The 15,990-nt window shown below is 51.2% G+C and overlaps 8 protein-coding genes across 8 annotated transcripts; 4 read left to right on the top strand and 4 right to left on the bottom strand.

Moving 5' to 3' along the window:
- Positions 1 to 1,489: 1,489 nt before the first annotated feature.
- On the top strand, positions 1,490 to 1,921 carry CC1G_09095 (hypothetical protein; the record flags this gene model as incomplete). The annotated part of the gene is made up of 2 exons (XM_001838415.2): positions 1,490 to 1,722; positions 1,894 to 1,921. 2 exons carry the CDS (start codon positions 1,490 to 1,492, stop codon positions 1,919 to 1,921), a joined length of 261 nt encoding a protein of 86 aa, XP_001838467.2.
- Positions 1,922 to 3,151: 1,230 nt separating this feature from the next.
- CC1G_09094 (arylalcohol dehydrogenase) lies at positions 3,152 to 4,746 on the top strand. The gene is made up of 7 exons (XM_001838414.2): positions 3,152 to 3,427; positions 3,480 to 3,561; positions 3,611 to 3,832; positions 3,883 to 4,033; positions 4,083 to 4,283; positions 4,338 to 4,513; positions 4,574 to 4,746. The coding sequence occupies exons 1-7, from the start codon at positions 3,195 to 3,197 to the stop codon at positions 4,661 to 4,663; spliced, it is 1,155 nt and encodes a 384-aa protein (XP_001838466.2). The 5' UTR covers positions 3,152 to 3,194; the 3' UTR covers positions 4,664 to 4,746.
- CC1G_09093 (ergot alkaloid biosynthetic protein A) lies at positions 4,520 to 5,847 on the bottom strand. The gene is made up of 3 exons (XM_001838413.2): positions 5,367 to 5,847; positions 5,122 to 5,312; positions 4,520 to 5,057 (listed from the first exon to the last, which is right to left on the bottom strand). The coding sequence occupies exons 1-3, from the start codon at positions 5,821 to 5,823 to the stop codon at positions 4,800 to 4,802; spliced, it is 906 nt and encodes a 301-aa protein (XP_001838465.1). The 5' UTR covers positions 5,824 to 5,847; the 3' UTR covers positions 4,520 to 4,799.
- Positions 5,848 to 6,231: 384 nt separating this feature from the next.
- Positions 6,232 to 7,309, bottom strand: CC1G_09092 (nucleoside-diphosphate-sugar epimerase; the record flags this gene model as incomplete). The annotated part of the gene is made up of 3 exons (XM_001838412.2): positions 6,821 to 7,309; positions 6,556 to 6,749; positions 6,232 to 6,492 (listed from the first exon to the last, which is right to left on the bottom strand). Exons 1-3 carry the CDS (start codon positions 7,266 to 7,268, stop codon positions 6,232 to 6,234), a joined length of 903 nt encoding a protein of 300 aa, XP_001838464.1. The 5' UTR covers positions 7,269 to 7,309.
- Positions 7,310 to 8,014: 705 nt separating this feature from the next.
- CC1G_09091 (hypothetical protein) lies at positions 8,015 to 9,723 on the top strand (the record flags this gene model as incomplete). The annotated part of the gene is made up of 2 exons (XM_001838411.2): positions 8,015 to 8,028; positions 8,088 to 9,723. The coding sequence occupies 2 exons, from the start codon at positions 8,015 to 8,017 to the stop codon at positions 9,721 to 9,723; spliced, it is 1,650 nt and encodes a 549-aa protein (XP_001838463.2).
- A 225-nt stretch (positions 9,724 to 9,948) lies between these two features.
- CC1G_09090 (hypothetical protein) lies at positions 9,949 to 12,288 on the bottom strand (the record flags this gene model as incomplete). Its single annotated transcript, XM_001838410.2, has 4 exons — positions 9,949 to 10,069; positions 10,137 to 10,629; positions 10,693 to 12,208; positions 12,268 to 12,288. 4 exons carry the CDS (start codon positions 12,286 to 12,288, stop codon positions 9,949 to 9,951), a joined length of 2,151 nt encoding a protein of 716 aa, XP_001838462.2.
- A 1,689-nt stretch (positions 12,289 to 13,977) lies between these two features.
- On the top strand, positions 13,978 to 14,298 carry CC1G_14337 (hypothetical protein; the record flags this gene model as incomplete). Its single annotated transcript, XM_002911293.1, has 1 exon — positions 13,978 to 14,298. The coding sequence occupies one exon, from the start codon at positions 13,978 to 13,980 to the stop codon at positions 14,296 to 14,298; it is 321 nt and encodes a 106-aa protein (XP_002911339.1).
- CC1G_09089 (hypothetical protein) lies at positions 14,247 to 15,711 on the bottom strand (the record flags this gene model as incomplete). The annotated part of the gene is made up of 5 exons (XM_001838409.2): positions 14,247 to 14,735; positions 14,801 to 15,097; positions 15,377 to 15,489; positions 15,569 to 15,628; positions 15,693 to 15,711. The coding sequence occupies 4 exons, from the start codon at positions 15,709 to 15,711 to the stop codon at positions 14,816 to 14,818; spliced, it is 474 nt and encodes a 157-aa protein (XP_001838461.2). The 3' UTR covers positions 14,247 to 14,735; positions 14,801 to 14,815.
- Positions 15,712 to 15,990: the final 279 nt, after the last annotated feature.

Genomic DNA, 15,990 nt, shown 5'->3' with positions numbered 1-15,990 from the left:
ATTTGACGGAATCCTACAGAATCGTACATCTCGCCTCCTTAGCGTCCTCATGGGCTCAATATGCTCGATCTGCTAGTTCTGGGCAAGCTGAGTTTCGATTGGTCCTCCATGGAATGGCTGACAAACGCTGGCCATGACATTGCATTCCCCTTTAATTAGAGCCGTAGCGTTCCTCTACTACTTACATCGGCGTACCACCTGCTCTGGCTTTGGTCTTGTATACCGGACCCTTCGCAAAAATCCTTTGTCAAGGGCCAAAACTCTCATTCTCGTTGTAGGAGGCGGGGCGTCGGCGGCAGCCGCAGGTCCGTCTTCTTCGTGAGTTGCTACCTTTCCTTTTGGTTAGACCATGGAGCTCAACTTGACTCGACTGGTTCGTAGTTCGATGGGACGTCAGATGATGGGACGACCCGCCTCCCCGATGGCAAGCTTCCTCAAATTCCGTTGGATCGACATATGTTTCAGACTATCTTCCTCGATAAGGCTCCCGAAAGTTCGAAGCTGTGGTCGAAAGACGAGATCTCTTCAGATAAGGTTGGCTAGAGTATCATTCGTCGTTACTTACTGATGAATCACATAGATCATAATGGAGAAATGGTGGAAACAACAGAGTCATCGGTGGCAGCATTATGCTGGAACTGTTCCTTGGATGGGCTGATAAATGGAAAAGTAAGTATCTTTGTTCAAGTCCGCTATGGTGCATACCGTGGTTCAATTGACGTTTGCGCCTCTCCTTATCCTAATTCCTTATGTAGATCCATACTCGATTTGCGGGCGCCTGGACTATACTCAGTAAAGCAATCTACACGTGCATAAGCAAATCCAAGTCTCGCTTACCGCGTTTCTTTATAGATATGCACGAAATTGCAGTCGTCTCGGGACTTGGAGCGGCGTATCAGTTGGGCACATCCTCAGTCTACACTACCTTTCCACCCACTAATTAAGTCCTGAATGTAAGCGGCTTTTTGCTATGTGTCTGGGTGCGAACCATATGGCGAGACTAGTGCGTTTCTTTCCAAATTCTGAGATACAGCATCGAAGAAGAGAAGTCCTGATTGATTGAATTAGAGGAGGGAGGATCGAAATGGGATTTTTGCGTGAGACCTACTACCACAAATGCTGTCGTCAGGGATGGGCGTTGCGACGCCCAATCCTTTTGTCGGCGCTTAATGCACATTTGTTAGCGCTCGTCCGTGGTGGTCCAAGCGCCCGTTTATGTAAGATTAATTCAGTCACGATGGTTACATCGCGGACAATGGGTTATCTTGAACGGCAACGAGTTGCCAATGTCAGTGGCAATTATGGCATAGGGCCATCAGTTCTCGGGTATATAAAGGCTACGTGGGTGGAAATCTTCCTCAGCATTGGGATGCCCGCTATTTCCCTTTCATGTTTAGTCCCAGGAGTAGAAGAAGAGCTTATCGCCACTCCTGATCATCTCGTTGGTCGTCTGTCTAGGATGTCAATCTGCCGAAGCCAACAAAATACCATGTCTGGACCTCAATTCCTCCATGCGGCTCCCGATTATGGGTATCTTAGCCTAGACGGCCCCGAAATGACAATCATTGAGTCGAAGGAAGATATAACTGTTGATATGGACTACAGGGTCATCCTCCCTCGCAATCCAGGAATCCCCCTATTCGACAGGAAAACCCTCCTCATGAAGCTTCTCACCAAACATGGTAACTGTGCCCCTTACCTCGACGACTTGTGCAACCCCGCGTTGGTGCTCAGACGGAGGAAGTGTACTACACGCCGGAGGTTATGACTAAGGGATGGCTTGCATGGAGGATTTCGGAGCGTCTCAGAGAATTTGTGAGAGCGATACAAGGCTTGGTACCGCTGCGCTACCCGATTGAAGATCTTCGCGTTGTTGGAGTCGTCTTTTTTCAGGATTGCGCGACGTACCTTCCGATCCTAGTTTATACTTCGAGCGACTGATGTTGATATTTGGAGTGAATAGTATCATTGAATCCATTTATTGCTTTTCCGCCCAGTCTTCCTTGTAAGTTGTCAACTTCACCATATTTCGCCAATTTGGAACAGCTGCAGTCCTTTGGCGAGACTCAACCATTGTGCAAGCAGTCTAGGAGAGAGTCTGATAGCATAGGGCAGGATAACCTTTCTATACCCTCGCGTGTTTCAATGTCTTTATCAACATTTCGGCCAGGGGATGGAGAAAAACAAAGATGGACGTCCACAAAGGAGTTCTGAGCCCAAGACCCCCTATTAGGGTGAACGGCCCGTCACCCCGCGCTTTGTCTCGCTTTGTGCAATGTTTGGCATCTGTTGATTCCGGTGGCTTCCGGCTTCTTCTCGTCTATTTTCTGGAACTCTCTTGCCATCCATACCCACCCGGACTCTGAAATTTGAAACTTGATGGTTTGGTCTCCGGCCTGGTCGCTCGTCGCTCTCAGGCTGCGCACCCTCGAACAGGACCATGGCTTCCTCTACTACTTCGGTCAAAATTCATCAGCATCACTTTGGTTATGGTCTTATCTGCTGTCGAAAGGCAGCGCTGGACACGGCCTCATCGCTGGAATATTTTTTTCACTTGTCATTTGAATTGCGTCGAACCCTACATTCCGCGGAGAGAATGCACGTTGTGGGTCCACGCGCTACCTTGGCCAGGATCCCCGGAGCTCGATGATTGGACAGTCACTCAATTCCCCATCGTTCATCTTGTTTTGGAGGAGTTCAACCTTCAGCCGACAACGCCGTGGGTTACCTATGGTTTGGACCAAATATCTGGTGCTGAGCTACATGGGCGTCTTTGCCGTTCACTAGCGATTCTTCTCGGTGTAGTGGTATTCTGCACTCTCAGACGTGATCATCTGCAGCGGAGACGCACTCAATCTGTACTTCTACGGGCTCTATACGGAGACCGTGAATTTCCATTGGCATGTCTCAGATTTTCGGTGGGCTGTCCGACGCAGGGCGCACTTCACAGCTCTGGGCATTTTCAATAGGTCAGCACGTTACGAAGTGTGCGTCACCAATGATCTTGTTTCCGTACATAGCGCCTTCTCATCGCGGCGTTACTGAATTCATGAAGCCGTCCCACCTACGCGTCCGTATAGCCACACGCACTCGAGGGGATCTTAAAAGACGGAATTCATCGAGCAAGTGAGACAGCAACATCGCCATTCATCCCCTCTTCGCTCGTCTACCAACACACTTCTATAAACCTCAATATGTGTGCTTTATTCGTTTCTACCACTCCCCCTGCCACGAAGCTCGGCTTCCTTCGTCAATTGGCGAAGAGGGCCAGCGCCCGTGTCTCTGGCTTCCAACTCGGCGCCATGAGTATCGGAGATGTTCCTGCCTTGTCAGCCAACATGGGTGAGATGAACAAGGAAAAGAGCTTTCAATTACTCGACACGTTTTGGGACAATGGTGGTAACTTCATCGATACCGCTGGTCACTAGTGAGTTACGGACTTCTTTTGTCGACCCTAATCTGGGCTGACGCTGTCCTAGTCAAGATAATACATCTGAACAGATAATCGGAGAGTGGGCGGAAGCTCGCGGCATTCGTGACCAACTCGTCATTGCGACCAAGGTGCTAACATAGGTGTCTACGTTTGCAATCGTTCTAACATCGAACGTAGTATTCCAGCAACCATTTCCTTCCTGCTCATTCGGTAGGCCGTGCCGCCTACACGGGCAACAGCGCGAAGAGCCTCCGAAACGCCGTTGAAGCGAGCTTGAAGAACCTGCGAACCAGCTACATCGACATTCTCTACGTCCATTGGTGGGACTGGGAGACCAGTGTAGAAGAGGTCATGGACGCCTTGCATAACTATGTTCAGCGCGGGGTCGTCTTGTACTTGGTTCGTTCCTCACCCATGTTCACTGGTACCACGGCTTATTCTGCCAACAGGGGGTTTCCGACACTCCAGCCTGGGTCGTTGCTCGAGCCAACGAGTATGCTCGTCGAACTGGGAAGACGCCCTTTGTGATTTACCAGACGATGTACAGCATCATGGAACGCTCAGCCGAAAGGGATATCCTCCCGTTTGTTCGGGACGAAGGTATCTGTAACCCGCTGATGAATCAAGCTTTATCTGACGTTCGCTGCAGGGATGGCATTCGCGCCCTTTGGTGTCCTCGCTGGCGGGAAGATTCGCTCTGACGAGGAAGAAGAAAGGCGCCGACAAACGGGCGAGAAAGGTCGCATTATGCCTTGGACGGGTGGCTGGGAGCGAACTCCCGAAGAGAAGGCAGTCTGCGATGCTCTCGAGAAGGTCAAGACGGAAGTCGGCGCCAATAGTCTCAACGCTGGTAAGCAGAATCCGCGACTTAAGTTGCACGTTGCTGACTTGGACTTTCCACAAGTCGCAATTGCGTACGTCATGCACAAGGCTCAATTCGTCTTCCCCATCGTAGGGGGTCGTAAGCCTGAGCATCTCACTTCTAATATTGAAGCTCTCGAGATCTCGTTGTCCGACGAGCAGATGGCATTCCTCGATAATGTGAAGCCGCTTGATGTTGGGTTCCCATTGTCGTTGATTGTGAGTTACCGTGAACCTATGACCGTACGGCACTATGACATCGGCTGACCTGAATCATAGGGCGATGGCACAACCTATCCCCCGCTCTTATGGTCGTCGTCACTTCAGAAAGTCCCCAAGGCTCAACCCATCCGTCCTACCTGCGCCTAAACACAGAACAAGATCCTCCTTCCATGACGTTTCTTATGAAACGTTGCTAGTAAACTGTACAATAGACTGCATGTTCGAAAGGAATCAGAGCTCGTTGGCATCTCAGGGTGCCACCACTAGTTCCCACAATAATAGACTAATTCGAGCGGTTGAAGAGTGAACTGTTCTTCTCCGCCCATTCCTTTACTGTAACCTTTCCAATGTGAACCTGAACCTTGTTATTTACGTCCCTCTCCCTCCACCATTTCTCCTCGCCGCCCGCTTCCGCATGTCTAGAAGACTGGACGTACTCTGGGCCTAATCCGAGCCTCGCGTATAATCTGCCTTGCTCGTCGTGTGAGACCACTTTGTGGGTGATGGGGCGTCCGAGGGCTTCAGAAAGTACTTTTGCAGCCTTTTGGGTAATGTCACCAGACCCAGTCAGTAACAATCCCTTTCGACATGCCTCCCCGACATACCTCGTCATATGTCAGCAATTCAGGACCCCCGACAATCTTTTCCGTCACGTTATTCTTCTCGTCGATGATAGCTTCGTAAGCCACTTGTGCGACATCGTCGACGCCAACGAATGGGATTCTGCCGGTGGGGATGGAGGTTACGAATTCATCCTTGCTACGGATATCGGTTCCGAAGAATCGATCAAAGTTCTCTGTGAAGCAAGTCAGGACATGAGTTCCAAAAATCCAGAATGCTCGAAACGGACCGATAAACCAAGTGGGTCGGACGACGAAGAATTCGACATTCGGATTACCCTTCTTCAACCCATCCAGGTAGATATGCACCTTTGCGAACCCTTTGTATATCAGCTCTTCCAAAGGTCTCGTAATGTCGCTCGTGCTCCCGTTGAGGAAAATGAATCTCTTCACACCCTTCTGGACGCAGAGGTCGATGAACGGGATGACGATTCGATCAGGATCACTGCCACTAGGAGGGAGGATGTACACAGAGTGGATCGGTGACGAGTTGTTAGAGAATGGCGTCTCAAAGGTCGAGGGATCGTGCCAGTCGAACTTGACAGAGGAAAATCCGTCAGGGATCCCGCGGCCAGAACGAGAGGCGAAGACAACATCGTGTCCGGGTGTGGCTGAGAGAAGTCGGGCGAGTGCGAGTCCGGTTTGGCTTGCACCTCCGGTGATCAACGTCGTCTTTGTGGTAGACATGATGTTCGGGGTGCAGGATGTGGGCGACTCGGAATTAAGGATTGCAGACCACTTCTCTGACCAGTCGATATTTATACGCCTGCAGATAGCGTGAACCAGCGGCAGACCGACTCTCATTGTTCTCCATCGTCTGAGTAAGCATGCGCACTTGACTAGGCTTCATCTCAGTTAGCAAAGGTGAGTAACACACTCGTAAAGTTCCTTCTTCGGAGGAGCTTACTCTATCATGTTCCCATGTAAGGGCAAGGTCGATCACTGAAAGACGTAGGGCGTCCCCGCAAAACCCGGCTGTGGAGATTTTCGAGCACCAAGAACGACGCGGCTATATTTCACTGAGTAAGCAGATAGGATTCTATCATCAGCGCTACGCAGTACAACGATCAAGTGACTAGCCAACCCAGTCACTGCCTAGCTATCCTTCTCAAAAAGCTGTTTGTTCGCCTGAACCCACTCTCGCACAGAAACCTTCCCAATGTGTACGTTGCCCTTTTCTCTTTCATTCCACCACCGTTCGTCAGCGCCATCTTCGGCCTTTGCGTGGATAATTCCGAGTGCCTTCGCATGCTCGGAGGGTACTCCGATCTTTGAGTAGATTTCGACCTGTTCTTGGTTCGAAATTCCCCGATGTGTGATGGTGCGCCCTGTAACTTGTGAGATAATTGATGCAGCCTGGGGACACAGAAGGTCAATCTCTGGAATGATCTAGCATATCTCGACATGAACGGGACGTACCTCGGGGTAGGACAGCAAGTCGGGGCCAATGACGACCTTCTCAGTCTCTTCAAGCGGATTCTCGCTGACAATAGCGTCGTAGCCTGCTTGGGCGATGTCGTCGACAGAGACGAACGGAATCTTCCCAGTTGGAACAGGAGTGTTCAACTCGTCGCGAGCTCGGATTCCATAGACCAGAAAACGGCCAAAGTTCTCTAAAAGCGGAAAACCAGTGATTCACAGTTAGTTACGCACGATTACAAGCCTTCAGGCAGGCACGACTGACCTGTGAACCAAGTAGGTCGAAGCACGAGGTATTCAATCCTGCCCTCCTTCTTCCTTTGGTCCAAATGAACGTTGATCTTGGCGAGTCCTTGGAATGGCGCTTCCTCCAAAGGTCGGCTGATGGACCAACTGCAATCCGCGAGAAGAATAAAACGCTTCACCCCTTTCTCAATACAAACATCGATGAAAGGGTTGACCACTTTCTCGGATGTGGCGTCTGCTGGTGGGGGAAGAAGGTAGACAGTGTCGATGCGACCGTTCTTGAAGGACTCCCCATAGGTTGATGGGTCGTACCAGTCCAGCTTTACAGACTCGTAAACTTCGGGAACGCCGCGCCCAGAGCGAGAGGTGAAGACGGCTTTGTATTTCGGGTTGGAATCGACAAGTTTGGCGAGTGCGAGGCCGGTTTGGCTAGCTCCTCCGGTGATTAGGACTGTTTGAGCAGACATTGTGGTTGAAAGATTGTGTTGGAAGGTGAAGCGGGCTATTGTAGATTATTGTGGAGGCTCACTGGCCTTTTTATCCTATTTCATATGTCCCTTATATCCCGTCCTACCCGCTGAAATGTCGAGCGAAAGCTGACTCATCTAACTTACCTTCCCAGTAGCGCCCATTAGTCGTTTAGTGACCATATTAGTCAACGTTTCAGCTGATTCAGATTAGATGGTTACATCGAGACGTTTCAATGACCTCGAGCTGGAACCGTGCACGATACGCCTGGTTGCAATACTAATGGAAGCCGTCCGCACCTTAACGAGCGACTTCAGGTCCCTCCGAAGTTTGACCCAGATCCTCCCCCGTTCGAATCACCTTTATGGTAGTTGTTTAAGCTAGATATGCTATACCCGGACGTCGACTTGGGGTCTGCCAACTCAGCCTCAGAATCCACCTGTCGCGCGGGGTGGACACAATGACTGTGTCATGGGTAAAGCCTAAGGAGCTGGGTGGATAACGGCCGCCGGATAGGTCACGTCAAGTACAAGGAAGCGTCTCAACAGAGGAGAGTGTCTTCAGGAGCAATTGAGGCGAAGTTCAGGCACGAAGTGTGCAACCGGGGAGATCTCTTTGCGAGGTAAAGATAAGATAAGATTAGACATCTCCGCACACCATATCGCGGGCGCTCTGGGGACTTGTTCCCGACTTCTACCGAACCTTGTTCTCTTGAGGAAGCACGTCTATTGCGACTATTCGAACCATGGACCAGCCTGAGTAGCCAATGCAACTGTTATATCGCTATTACTGCTAACTAACTGGAGTTGAATACCCAGGTTCAAACAATTTGCGAACACGATCCCAACCGTACCATCATCGTCCCCCTACGTTCGACATCTCGATACAAACTATGCACCGACCGATCGCGAGGTATCAGCGATACGGGCACTGTTAGAGGCGCCCGTGAGCCAGTTGGTCTCACTGGACGAGCAAATTGATTTCCTCGTCAAACACCGGGAACACCTCTCACAGTATATCAACCAGCACAGTGCGCTAATTGCACCCATTCGACGAATCTCGGACGACGTACTCCGCGAGATATTCGTAGCGACCCTCCCTTCAGCCCCTACACTCTCTCCTACCAAGTCACCTCAGATCCTAATGCAGATATGTCGACGATGGCGTGCAATTGCACGGGACACGCCAGTCCTCTGGTGCAGGATTCACCTGTACATACCATGGGCGGCGAATCCTCGATCTTGCCAGCTAGCTGAACGACGAGGCTCCGCGCTCCAGGTGTGGATAGAGCGCTCGAAATCCTTGCCCTTGCGACTAGCGCTCTCCGACAATCAAGCCGCTGTGGCAACTACCCTTTTGCAACCACACATCCATCGCCTTCAGTCACTGTGCCAAAATCTCGACCAGGAAAACAACGAAACGTTCCTTCTGAAAGACACATCGGTGCAGTTTCCGCTGCTGAAGTCGCTCGTGATCACATCACAGGATGACGTCCTCGAAGCCCTCTACGACTCATCCCTTTCCGCTCGAGTTCCTAATATCGAAGCCGTAACCTTCGCCGGCCCGTTTCATTCCCCGTTTAGACTTCACCTTAACTGGGGGAAAATTACAACCTTCCACTGGAAGCCGTTCCGCGCCAACGGCAGTCTTTCCAACGAGGAAGCCCTCCGCCTCCTACAATCCATGCCGTCTCTTCAAGTGTGCCGCATCGAGCAATTCAGGACTCTAACAGCGACGCACGATGGTGCCAACACCCTGCGAGTCATTAGGCTTCCTCACCTGAGGACCTTGCACCTCCACCAGATCGAAGGCGGCCCAATGACAGTCGATATCCTAAATCATATAAACGCGCCTCTCCTGAACGACCTCTCCGTCCATTTCTTCGAGCCTATACCCCTCCATAGCAGTCCAATCAATTTCCAGCCCATCCGCCGGCTCGATATGGGAGTCGGCACTTTACCGAGTACACACATCATCGAACTTCTCTCCTCCTTGCATTCCGTCGAAGACTTGACATTCAAATTCCAATCCGAGCCTAACTGGTTCTTCGATAACAATCTCTCCGAAGAAGAGAAGGATACCCGGTGGCGGAGTTACGGCTTCAGCGACAGCGTCCTAAAGGCCCTTACTCCCACAAGTGACCACACCGCCTGTGCACCGCGCCTTCGTACTTTAGCGGTCTACAACCCTCTTTGGCTTCCCTCCTCATTGACGACAGAAGCGTTCATGGCGTTCCTCGTCGAGAGGAAGAGACACCTCGACGTTCAGCTGACTCGTATCACGCTTCCTTCGCCTGCTTATGTTCAGGGATTACAGGATGCATTAAAGCAGTGGGACGAAGCTGACAACGGTCCTCTGATACAGGAATTACTATTTTCCAACGATTCTGAGGAGCCTCGGCCTGAACCGTTTTACCCCCTAGTCACCCTGATGCAGTTGCCGGAGGAGTGGTAGTTATCTGGTGAAACCGACTGGAAACTCTGTACACGACCCTCGCATACACTGTCCAGCCTATCTATCTCTAGGCCTTCCTTCGTAAGCTCCGACCTAAGTGTTTCTCTCGTGTGCAACATATACTTTGTATCATGTAGACATCATTGATGAGAGTTGATACTGGAAGAATTCAGAGAGGTAGGAGAGCACCAGCGCTGGGGTTATGCATTCTAAAATGTACCCCATTCACACGGGTTCTGAAGTCACCCCTCTCCGAGCAGTCGTAAAAGGACACTTGCTGAAGTCCTTTGCAACCAACAATAGATTGTCTTCATCCGGACATAATCCAGTATCGTTGAACTTATCACTATAATCCAGAATGTTTGTAGTCAGTGAAATCGAACGGAATGAAGAAAGAAAAATGATGAACTCACGATAGCTCTGCGACGTGTTGAACGTGAACATATCTTCCTGTCTGGGGGTCCTTTTCCACCTCTATAGTCAGGAGAATAATGTACCCAGGGGCATAGCGCCACAGGGCCACTACGACTCTGGAATCTCTCCCGCTGGCGACTTTCTCCGCTACCGACTTGAATAACGCACGCAACCGTGCTCGACTTACTGCCAAGCACTCCTCGGACTTGGAGGGGACCCACCAATCGACACTTTCTAAACACTCATCCAACGTCCTAAACATAACAGGGTCGCCGGGGCGCTCTTGCAATATTCCACCAAGAAAGTGGAGGACAACTTCGTTGTCAGCGAGAGCTGGGAAAAGCTCGTTTTTCTCAGAGTCGTCGTCTATATGATGGAATTTGGCGTTTTTGGAGCGACGTTTGGCGATAACGATCTCGTACTTTGACATAACCAGTTGAATGACGAGGACTCGGTAGCGATAGGAGGATATAATCTGACCGTGCTTGTGTCCTGTGGGATTGTGGTTAGCGACGTGAATTATGTAAACCAAAAGCAACAAAAGAAATGACGCACCATTATAATAAGAGCGGATGGAGGAGCACACGGATCTATGTCGCCGTTTCCAGTCTTCTCTCTGACAGGCTTCACTGCAGTAGAACACCGCAGCGCATCCAGAGCATTGCGGTCTTCTGTTCCTCTTTGTCCGCGGCCCGTCCATTGCAGCCGAGCTTCCGTGGAGTTCATTATCGCAAAAGCCAAAGACATCGGGAGAAGTCTCAGCTTCAATCTTGGTCATACGCTGAACACGCGCTCGGAAATGCTGGAGGACGAAGCCCTCGTCCTTCAGGAAATCTGCGATTAGTTCGGAGCCGTACTGATTCTTCGCGATGGACTTCATGGCAGGAACCAGTGCTTTCAGTCCGCGCGGGTGATTGGCGTACTCGAGGTACACTGCCACGAAATGAAAGCGGATGAAATGGGTATTCATCGATACAGGTTCCGCCACGATTTCCTCCATGACTTCATGGATCCCAGCTTCGAGTACGGTTTCCAATCCAGAAAACGGGTTCGTATAGGGTTGGTACGCCATCCGGAGTGTGTTCACCAGGAATAAATGGAGTGCCTCAACTTCCCTCCACCCAATTCCAGTCGATACCAGATCGCGCAAGAGATAAACCCATTCCTGAAGAAATCCCGCCTTGCGAAGTGCCCTATAAACAGCTGGAACCAGAATCATGCGATTCTGCAAGGCGCTCATAGCCCGTAGGTAACGAATCAGAACGGACGTCATCTTTTCCAACACACTTTCGTCCCGGTGCGTCCATACATCCGTGTTGCAGACCAACTCGCGGAGCTTCGACAGTTGCATGGAAAAACCGGTAGCAAAGGCCCGTAGGCGGCGCGGGCTCGAGGTGAGATAGTCGACGAAACGGCGGTCTACAAACTGTGTCTTGGCTTGATTCATGTATCGTGCCGTTAGGCCTCCGAGGAGTATCAGGTGGATGCGGATACCATTCTCTGGGTCCATTGTCAACGCATTCCCCGGGGTGTCACCTTGCCGTGAGTCGCCGAGGGAGGAGGCTAGATCAGATTCCACCGAGGTGTACGTGCTCGACCAGGACCACAGAACGATGTCAAACACCTTGCGCGACGCTAGTACGACCTCGTCCACTTCCTCGCTGAGGTTCAGCAGCATCTTCACGAGCTCACATGCCACATCGCACGCGGCCTGTTTGGCAAGCGTGTTCGAGCCGGTCTCTGGGGCAAGCACATACTTCACCCACATCGCAGTCCAGGAAAGGATACCGTCGAGATTGTCGTGGATTTGTGCAGCCGTGATAGCCAAGATTGTCTGGTAACGATAGCAGTTATCAAGGCACTCGCTGAGGCAAGCAACAATGTTTTGCATTGGCTTCACGTTGAAGAGGCTCGCCAAATCGGAGTGCGCAGTGTCCTTTGGTGGGAGATTTTCGATCTTGAAGTGACTTAGGATAGCATCCAGAAGCCGGGTCGTATAGTTCCAGGGAGTGAGCCGTTCCGTTATCAGCCTTACTGTATCAGCATTATTGCCTCTAGCCCTTTCAATCAGCTGCAAGAGGGAATGTGGTCAGCATTTTTCAAGTGTAAAGAAAATATGAGTGGGCTTACCCTTTGTGGAATAGTAGCCATGATTGGTAGTTTTTGATTCGAAATGCTTCGGTTGGGATAGAGCAAGGGGTACGATGCCGATGAGGGAACGTGGCTTTGGATAGTGGGACTTTTATACTACTCTCCGCGGCGCATGCGGCCCCACCACCCCCGCCGCTTTGACCACTCCCCTGATGTCAAAGCTCGCAGCCGACTCTCCTTGGCCCATCGCAACGAACGAGCTAGCACCAAAGGTATACTGAGTCCTGACAAACCGCGAATCAGCAAAGGCTATTGGTCGATCCCCCTTATGGAAGGGGTCGCTCCCCAAACTCACTCGTGAGTCGGGAAAGCGTCAAATTGGGTAGTACTCGTCGAGAACGGGAAAGATGATGGCGCTAGGATGGTGTTCACTACTTCCTAGAAGAAGGTTCAGGGAGATCGATGAGAAGGGAATTCCAACAGTTCCGTACCATGCGAGACTTCTCGAATCCCAGCCAGCTTTACTTACCCCCGCGCACACATGTCACAAACGACAGCCCGGTCGATATAGATCCCAGCAGCAGAACCTAAACATCAACAATAGAAGATTCATGATGCAGCAGCACCCCATCCCGCTTTCTTAAACCGATAGCCTCGAGAACCAAGGACCGAGACCCCTTGAAAGCTCCGAGCGTATCATTCTCCAAGGACCACAGAGTCCCTACAGATCGTTAGTAACCGCGTTGAAAGGCGAAGGAACTGGACCATAATACAACCGTCCCGTCAGTAATAGGAAACCCAGACAGGACAGGATAAAGCGAAAAAACAAGATGAAAGTCATTCAGCCAGGACAGGTATCACGACCAAACCCATTCCGCCAGGTATCAGACAAAAAGACTCACCGACATCGACAAGCCGACCCATATGTAGCCAACTATCACGGGTCTCAAAGCGTCAAAGAGCAGTGCCTTCGGCTTCAACGAGCCCGAGCCAAAGGTGCGAAGTACTGAAACAAAAAATTCAGCCGACAAACCATACCGCCAGACGGTATCACAAAACGACAACCATCCTGCCCTGTCGACACAAAACCAAAGTCATGTCATACGGCCAGGACACGGCTAACGACGAAAACCAGCCTGCCCTGACAGCCCCATATCCACAACTCGCGACCCGTAGCCAACTATCACGGGTCTCAAGGCCCCAGTGAGCAGCATCGAACATCAAGACAACGCCTTCACTTCAACGAGCCCGAGCCCAAGGTACAACTTGGCACTGAAACAAAACCGACGAGCCGTCAACTAAAAATGACAATTACGTATACGAACAAGGAAGAAACGTACCTGCATCCATCCATCCACCTGTGACTTGACCCAGTAACAGGTACCTACCTACCTTCTCGCGCCTGCCCAAGGGGCCACAGTCCGAGAAATCGGAGTTTTCAACTTCCCAGGCCAGGTCGCGAGACAGGACTTGGGGTCTCGCTTATAAATCATGATGCCGTTGATGCCGGCTGATACCCGCTCCCCTATATGAGCCTCGCGACGACGCGACGACTTCGAGAAAGCTATTGGAACAACTGCTCATAAGACATAATAGCCTCAGTAGAGACATGAGGTTATACGTGTAACTTATCTGCAGCAAATGACACGATTTTGAGACTGACGACGCCTGAAACACTCAGCGGATTTCCCTCTGCACACCCAGATACTCGGTGAAGCTAAATGCCTACGAAAGCGCCCACATATTCCAATGTCTCCTTCTCGGGGAGTATGGCAAAGATACGTGGAGAGGACGGAGCCAATGAACGTCACTCTATCTACATCGATAACAACACTGGCCAGAAACTCCTACAATTTGCGCCTGCCTATATATCTAGAGTCAACGTCAACACAGACACGAACACAACCCATCGACGTCCACGCTCCCAGTCCAACGTCCACAAACCATCCAGCACACGACGCACTAAAAGCCAAAACCCAACAAACCAACGCCAACGACGAAAAACCACAAAGATTCATCAGAAACAAAAAGCCCATCATTATATATAAAAAAAAAGAACACATCGACTAAAGTACAATACACCAACACCAACGACAACGATTAAAGTACACCAGAACCGACAGCAGCAGCAGCGAAGGGGAAAGAAAAAAGGAAGAAAGGTGCGAACAGCGAATAAGTTACACGGCTGTCCACCAGTGTCGTCTACAGAACAGCCAATTCGGAAGGGGTAGTAAGAGTACGGGCGGGAGGGGGGAGTTTGGGTACTGGAAGGGAGGTATGAGTCCGAGGTAGAAGTACAATATCGAAGGAAGCGATACGCGGACCAGGGGTGGGCGAAATGAAGCGATAATGGTACAGAGGATTAAAGAGTCCAACTTGGTGGTTGCGACGTGTTTGAGTTGGGATGTCAAAAGTCCGGGGAGGGATATAAGAAACGGACAAAGGGTGCGAGGGCCGACACCATCACGCAACGGTCTCGCAAAGATCGGTGAACGCAGCCAATCGACCTATCCAACACAGCACACAAATTAACACCGACCGACCCAATCAAAACAGCCCATAAAACACTCACCACTCACTCACACACTCAATCACTATCCTCATCCTCTTCCTCCTCGTCATCCTCTTCCTCCTCCTCAGACTCGACCTTCTTCAAAGGTTTCCTCGACCTCGAAGCGGGCTTCGCTTTGGTTTCCTTCGGAGCAGGCTTGGCTTTGGGCGCAGGCTTAGCAGCGGCAGCAGCTTTAGTTTTGGGTTCCTTCGGTGCAGGCTTCTCCTTGGCGGCGGCTTTGGGTGCTTTGGGTTTGCGAGCTTTGGGTTCTTGCCCGCGGTTGGGGTTTTCAGGTGCGTCTCGCCAGAGGATGGCGATCTACAATTGCGTGTGCGGACGAAGGCATGAGGATGGAGCGGAGGTGCGTATATGCGAGCCGATGATGGAGAAAAACGGGCGAGGAGGCGAAAAAGGTGGGTATATGCGGGTATCGGGCGACGATAAGCGATAGGATAGGGGTCACGGCAGGTGTTAGGGTCGACAGCGAGCAAAAGGGTCCAGATCACAACGGAGGAAAACGGGCAGTAGCAAGGGCAAAAACGCTCAATCAGCAACGCGCACGGTGCACACAGACGACGACGATGAGCAGTAGCGTACCTGTGTCATCGCCTCCTTCGCACGACCGGGGTTCTCCTCGTTCCATTTTTTCATCTGCTCCTTGCAGAAGAGCTGGTATGCAGAGGGCTGGCGTTTGGGCTTGTCCTCCGCATCTACGATGGGGGAGCAGCCGAAATGAGTCAGCGGCGGGTCGGTGATGGATGACGATGAGATGGGTATGGTCGTACTGACCTGCTTTAGGGGCTTTAGTCTTGGTGTTGACCGCCTTGGTCGCCGCCTTGGTCCTCGTCTCTGCACACCGCACCCCAGTCAAAAACGCGCTCAGAAAAAGGGTTATCGATCAAGCCCAACGCACCAGTTGCAGTCTTTGCCATTGTTCACGACGACGAGGGGAGCGGAGAGGTTACAGAGAGGGGAAAAGTAGGGAAGAGAGAGGGGAAAGGAAGAAAGAATGGGATGAGAGGGGCCGTGCGCATGTTGGCGGGTTTTTATCAGCAGCAGAAGAACCAGAGTGTCAAACAAAATCGGAAACTGAAAATCTTGAATTCGAAACGCGTCAACAAAGCCCAGGCTGGCTGGCACTGCCAGATGAGAGTGAGAGAGTTGCAAGTCGGCGTTTGCCCTTATCAAGTTTCCACGAACACGCGCACATA

This window comes from Coprinopsis cinerea (assembly GCF_000182895.1).
Source record: "Coprinopsis cinerea okayama7#130 chromosome 4 map unlocalized cont3.4, whole genome shotgun sequence".
NCBI classification, from domain to species: domain Eukaryota; kingdom Fungi; phylum Basidiomycota; class Agaricomycetes; order Agaricales; family Psathyrellaceae; genus Coprinopsis; species Coprinopsis cinerea.
Note: the sequence above shows the minus strand (reverse complement) of the source record. Positions and strands in the feature narration are given on the sequence as shown.